The 6,881-nt window shown below is 42.3% G+C and overlaps 1 protein-coding gene across 2 annotated transcripts in view; it reads right to left on the bottom strand.

The window, feature by feature from the left end:
- Positions 1–573: 573 nt before the first annotated feature.
- The window catches only part of LOC148903213 (histone deacetylase 4-like), a 52,356-nt gene continuing 46,048 nt past the window's right edge, over positions 574–6,881 (bottom strand). For both annotated transcript variants that reach the window (XM_088997847.1, XM_088997838.1), the window contains 9 exons: positions 6,267–6,322; positions 5,958–6,045; positions 5,768–5,887; positions 5,557–5,654; positions 5,358–5,476; positions 4,727–4,860; positions 4,306–4,390; positions 2,683–2,827; positions 574–1,132 (listed from right to left, as the gene is read on the bottom strand). In XM_088997847.1, coding sequence (XP_088853973.1) covers positions 1,093–1,132; positions 2,683–2,827; positions 4,306–4,390; positions 4,727–4,860; positions 5,358–5,476; positions 5,557–5,654; positions 5,768–5,887; positions 5,958–6,045; positions 6,267–6,322 — 885 coding nt within the window. In that variant the 3' untranslated portion in view covers positions 574–1,092. The remainder of the gene's footprint in view (positions 1,133–2,682; positions 2,828–4,305; positions 4,391–4,726; positions 4,861–5,357; positions 5,477–5,556; positions 5,655–5,767; positions 5,888–5,957; positions 6,046–6,266; positions 6,323–6,881) is intronic.

Below are 6,881 nucleotides of genomic sequence, written 5' to 3'. Positions count from 1 at the left end.
AATATACTCAACTTTATATACACGGCTGAAGTCTTACGAGTAACTCGGTAGTTGCCAGCAGAGCACAGGAACGCTCTCAGGAGAGCCATGATCAAATTCTGTGACCAACAAAGCCTTTTCCTCATAAATTGTTTGTTAGATGCAGTCATGCTTTGGCTTCTTTTGCGAATCATTCTAAACAGGGTGAAAATGTGCCACCTCTCCTCTCATGCTTGTTCTATTAAGACGCCTCTATGGGAATCTTCAATGGGACGCTACACAAGAGTTCAATCAGTTCATCGAATGTTGTGCCTTTTCCGCTGAAGCTGGCAACTACCTTTACAGAGCATGTCCTTTTCCTCAGAAAAATAGATCCATCCAAAAAGTAATCTAACATCTTTAAGAGCGCATGGCCACGTTCCAAGTAAACATGCTGAAAGATTGACTTAATCCTCGTCCCTCCCTGGCGCTGATCTCCAAGAAGGAAATCTTAAGGCAAACTTTTCCTGAACAATCGTGAAATCCAGCGGACCCTCACCAAGGCACTCCTCTTAGAACCTCTGATGAAAACAAATGCTTGTAAGACCAAAAGTCCACAGTGAACGTATTTAATAAATTCTTTTCTCGTCAGAAAGCTCGTCGAGCTCAAAGAATATCCCGAGCTGTGACTTGCAGACGGGACGTCATCTGCCGCAGTGTTCATTCAGTGTTGGCATCAGAGGGAAGCCGTTTGGTTTCCACAAAGAATCTCACCTTTCCGTGGTGAAACCTGAACTTACTCCTCCCCCATTCAAAACACATCAGCAAAAGCTGCCTTGGTCACTTGCACCCATAGGTCATCGTTGGGGGTGCGAAGACTGAGAGAAAAACACCTCGAAATGAGCACCATGAAGCCACTCGTTTGTTTTTTTTTTTCTCGATTCCAGTCATCTGTCTCCTGACTGGCTGACTACTCTGAAGCTGAGCCCACCCCCTATCCCTCCGCCAATCGAGATGATGCTTGGTGTCGGGGGCACAAAATGAAGTGATCAGTCGAGACTCCTTGTTTCTCAAAGAGGTGTCCTCCGGAGAGGTCAATCCTAACAGCGTGACTCAGATATGTATGCTCTCTCGTTACAGTGGTTCCTCCTCTTCCATCGGTTCCTCCTCTGATCTGGAGAGAGATCATATAGTCATAAAAATTAGAACACAGACTTAATAGAAGTATCAAATGATTCAAGTATGTACAGTGGGGCCTCAGTTTACGAACCTTTCGGTTTACGAATGTTAAATTTATGAAAATTTAACCTTGGCATAAGCATTACTTTTCGCGATATACACCCCCACCACGGCTGGTGGAGTAATCTTCGGCGGAAGAACACAAAAGCACACGACCGAACAGCACCCCAGCCGGCCGGCCCACCTTTCCACACCCCCTTTCTCTCCTTTCTCTGAATGCAAACGTCGATCGCCTCAAAGGAGTTTTTTTTACAGATAATTTATGTAAGTTATGGGACCGAAAAAGACAACACCACAGGCTCGTGTTCAGCCGAAGAAGACACAAAACAAGATTACAGTCGAGGAGAAGAAGGATATAATTGAAAAACACAAACGAGGTGTGCGTTTGTGTGATTTAGCGGCCCAGTATGGATATGCGAAGTCAACCATTGCTACCATCCTCCGTAACAGAGAAGCCATCAAGTGAGTAAAGCAATTAGATGCGAGAAAGCACGGCTAATTCACTCCGATATCGCCATGCGGCAACCTGGAAGTTCGGCGCTTATTGAGGATTTTAAAGCCAGCAACGAATGGTTTGAGAACATCTGAGGGCGAGGAGGAGGAGATCAAGGAGGAGGCTGCAGCATCAAGTGAGCGCATCAAGGCAATGTTGGCAAAGTGGAATTATATGCAGGCTTTTATCGAACAGTTCCATCCAGAAAATACTGTGGCTATGAGAATCCTCAACATGATGAACGATAATGTGATGCCTCAGTTTCGTAAGACCTTACAAGTCAGAAAGCAACAGGTGTCAATTAAGAGGTTGTTTGTCAGCAAAAATGATAAGGAGTCTCCAAAGAAGCAAAGAAGAGAAGCCACACCAGAGGCTGAGTTACAAACAGTCCTTATGCAAGGTGACTCTCCTTCCATAAGCCATCAACGACCATCACAAGGGTAAATAAAACTTTATTTTACAGTACAGTTTATTTCTGTAATTACAGTCCTTTTGGAATGTGACTCTTTCCAAACAGCAATTCCCTCTGACCTCCAATGCCATTCCATCAAGCCATCAACGACCATCAAAAAGGTAAATAAAACGACTTTATTTTACAGTACATTTTTTTCTTTAATTACCGTCCTTATGGAATGTGACTCTTTTTCCAAACAGCAATTCCCTCTGACCTCCGACCTCCAACGCCATTCGATCAAGCCATCAATGACCATCACAAATGTAAATAAAGTAACTTTATTATACAGTGCAGTGTATTTCTTTCATTACAATACAATAGCACATTTATCATACATAGAATAAGGTATATTGTGTGTAGTTTTAAGGCTTATTTAGTTGAAAATTGTATTTTATGGAAACCTGGGAACGGATGATTCTCATTTTAATGGTTTCCTATGGGAAATTATTTTTTGGGATACACACTTTTCGCCTTACACACTGTGTCTGGGAACAAATTAAGTTCGTAAGCCAAGGTCTCACTGTATATATGTGCTTACCGGTGATCCATTGCACTTGTGTTTGCCACCGACAGAGAGGCCATGGCATTGACAGCCTCGGTTTCGTCTGAGTCGCCACGTTTGGCCTCCAAGAGTGAGAGGCCTAGCTGTGGCGATTGGCGACACACCGAGCGCCAGTATTTACCTGAATGGAACAACGACAAGCAGACGGGAGAGTTGTAGAGACAGGTTCAACTTATTGGTCCTCAAAATGGGGCAGAGTGTGCGTGTGAAATGTAACTTCGGTATTGGAAGAAAACTAAAAATGCATGACAGTGAAATTCCTCCACCATGAAACCTACATGGGCAAAAATCCCCTCATGCACAGGTGTCAAAGTCATTTTATTCGCCCGTGAAAGCAAATAAAGCATGTCGAGTGACATGATGCTTGCTAAAGCCAGTACCAAAATTTCTAATTGTCATATGTAAACCACAACAACAGCCATTATTCTCGACTTCAGATTTTAAAACTAGTTATTAATTAATTTGTTGTGCTTTCTGTATGTAATATGTGGAAGGGACGTAACTACAATGTGGCCCGCGGCAAAAAATGAGTTTGACACCCTTGCCCTAGTGCAGTGGTTCTTAACCTGGGTTCGATCGAACCCTAGGGGTTCGGTAAGTCGGTCTCAGGGGTTCGGTGGATCCTCCGCCACAGAGGTCCACCCCTCAGTCAAGACTGCAGTTAGTAGGCACAGTCATTGGAAGAAGAGTTCGGCGAATGAGCATATGAAACTGGTGGGATTCAGTGCCTCCAACAAGATTACGAACCACTGCCCTAGTGTGAAAAAATGTTCATGCATTAAAGCCATTCCCACTTTAATGCATGAAGATTTTTATAGATGGGCAGTGACGGGGTTTGTCAAATGTTCAGTGGGAGGTCATTCAAGAGGGAGGGACCAGCAATGGAAAAGGCCTGATTTCCTCTGTTTAGTTGTTGGTACTTCAAATAATGTCTGGTCCGCAGAACTGTTGCTTAAACGCTCTCCACTTCCAGCCAACACAGGCAACTGATTGACTGCCAACAGTAACAGACAGTGTGACCACATAACAAGCAATATACTAATGATTTGCAAGACTTCATTTCTCAAGTAATGTGGAAAAAGAAACATCAGCCACGGAAATCTAAATAGTTAATACATGGGGAATAAATTGTACATTAATCTCCCGATTAAAGAAATGAAGAGAGAGAACTAATGTGAATTGAAGGAGACGGTGATTAAGTATCCTTGAAAAAGGCTTACCACACAATACTGGGAGCATTTGTATGGTATCATAAAATGTATCATACAGTGACATCAATCCCATTCCAAAACCAAATAATGAACTTTTGCTATTGTTACATCACTACTGATAATGAGATATTTTTAAAATAAAATTTTCCAAATGTAGGTTCTGCCTGATGAAAATGTCATTTAGGCACGCTATTAAAAAAATGGCCTGGAATTAACTGCTGAACCCTGGTTTGCAGGTTAGCGCCTTCCATCGAAGCGACATGGAGAATAACAGAGTCACAAATAGGGGGAAACATTTACATCAATTGAGGGTGTCTTCAGAGAAAATAACTCCCCCTATAAGGAGGATCCAGACATCAACATTTTGAGAACCCCTTGTATAACTTACAGTGAGTCTCGAGAACCTTCTCCAGAGAACGGACAGCATTCGGGTTGGGCCTGTCCTCGAGGACAGCCTTGGATAGTGGGTCCAACTGCACATGCACACACATACGAGAACCAAAACATGAATAAAATGTTTCACAAAAATTTTCCACAACAGGTGAACCATCTTCTTTAATCTACTTCCTTTTGTACACCGCTCAGGTTTACATTTATAATCCATGACTGTGTGGTCACAATTTCACGTAGAATAAATATTCCTCTGGAAAAACTAACATGGCTTTTTTGAGACATCATTGTAAATTTGGAGATGATGGTTTGTCATATTTTGGAAAAAAAGAGAATATCATCCAAAACTTCACTAAAAATGTACACTTGGGGTATTTAGTTAATTAAATGATCATTTGAAAAGGAAACGGCCAGCGAACCTCCTGTCCCAGCAGTGCCGCGACGCAGGCCTCTGAGGCGTCACAGATGGCCGTTAGATCATGACCCCCTTCCAGAGCCAGGACCAACCTGCCTCCGGCAAGGCTCATGAGTTGGCGGGTCAGAAAGCCGAAACCTACAAGACAGTAGGGCGACAGTGAGCTGCAGTCCTGTTTCAAAGAGCAGTACTGTTCCCAAGAGCAATGTTGTAAAATTAATTTAAAATTTGGGATCTGGATAAAGCCACCTTTTAAACTAAATACAGGCGTATTTATTTAAATACAGGCGATTATAAACATTTTACAGGGAGGACCGGGGGAATCACTTACTTGCAGTCACGATTCAAGCATCGATTGGTCCTTATATATTATATATTTTATTTATTGTATTCTATTTACAATTGTATTTTATTTATTATTGTATCTATGCTTGTCTGTGACTGTAAAGTGTCCTTGAGAGCTTTGAAAGGCACTTGAAATAAAAAAATTATTATTATTATTATTATTATTATTATTATTATTATTATTATTATTATTATTATTATTATTATATAGTATTATATAGTAAATACGCCTGTGACCAAATGATGTGAGATGTGAGGATAAAACTTGTTTTATGTGCACTTGTACTCACATTTGGATGTCAGTGTGTAGCCTCCAAGTGGCGGAGGGTGTCCTTCCACAGCATCGAAGCCAGAGGACACGAGCACAATGTCCGGTGAAAACTCATTGGCGATGGGCATCACCACTGACCTAAGAGAAAGAGGGAAAATTTCAGACTTTTGGCATTGTTTTCAAACATCACCTGTGTGTTTTTGGGGTGTATCTGGCACCTGAAGGCAGCCAGGTACTCAACATCTCCAATGGGTGGCTCAAGGCCTCCAGTGAAGCCTACATTGACATTGAATCCGACTCCCGGGCCACTTCCTACCTGCAGGTGGGACAACCACAATTTAATACATTCCAGTTACAACAACAACTATTTTGAACAAAATTGCAGACAAACTGCTATTTCCTAAACTGCGTCTTGGTACATTTTCTCACCTCCTCAGGTGCGCCACTACCGGGGAAGAAATTACCATCATCGTAGCGATGAATAGAAAGGTACAGAACATTGGGGTCATCATAGAAGGCCTGCTGGGTGCCATTGCCGTGGTGAACATCCTAAATGACAGGTTGTGAGCAACGGCCTTTCTATAAGCTCAAGTTATCATCAAATGAATGGTGCGCTTACCCAGTCGACGATGAGGATCCTGTTTATGTTGAGTCGCTGCTGCAGCAATTTGGCAGCAATGGCCACAGAGTTGAAGTAGCAGAAGCCCCTGGAAGGTCAAAGAACAGTCAGGTGCTCACTTCCAACTTTGCTTTCATTTTTAAAGAAAAAAAAGGGGTGAGGACACTGATTCATTGTGAAATAAAAGGAAGGAAAAAAGAAGAGATGGGAGAATGCATTCGAACTCAAAAGTGTGTCATTTCTGTCCCCGACACCATGTCACTGGTATTTGTCATGTCCTATTGAGTGTAGTGACAGCTGTGGCCTTACATGGGAGTGCTTTCCTCCGCATGGTGTCCTGGAGGTCGCACCACGGCAAAACCATTCTGGAGAAATGAAGAACAAGAAAAACTGAGCGTGAACCACAGAAAATAACTTTACATGTGCTTTAACAGTGGCAATTGATGTGTTTAGTGACAACCGACGTCAAGGACAAGTTGTGTTCATAATTTGTAAAATGGCTTCAAATGACTTCTACTGAGCATATTTTACAAAGATTCCACCGCATATAGCTATATTTTACGTTTTAAGACTTGCGCTGAATATTCCGGAAGTCTTGTTTTTGAGTTGGTGACGAGTCCTCACCCTACGTCACTGAAAGAACGCCCCTGACCGAAAAATGGACACATTGCAGCAGTCCTTCCATCACGTCAATGGATTTTGCTGTACTTGTTTGATCTTAAAACTTCGTGTTGCACCAAAAAGAGGCAGAAGAGCGCGACAAAGCTCCGTGTAAGGAATTAATCAGCCTGTGGAAGCGAGCTAATTAATTCCTTACACGGAGCTTTGTTGCCATTTTCTGCCTCTTTTTAGTGCTACATTTTCCCCCGTATTGCCTCAAAATGGCACGGAATAAATTATTTAATCAATTGCAAACATGAATGC

This window comes from Hippocampus bargibanti, linkage group LG01 (genome assembly GCF_051943395.1).
Source record: "Hippocampus bargibanti isolate YZ-2025 linkage group LG01, ASM5194339v1, whole genome shotgun sequence".
NCBI classification, from domain to species: Eukaryota; Metazoa; Chordata; class Actinopteri; order Syngnathiformes; family Syngnathidae; genus Hippocampus; species Hippocampus bargibanti.
This window is presented reverse-complemented; position numbering and strand designations above follow the sequence as displayed.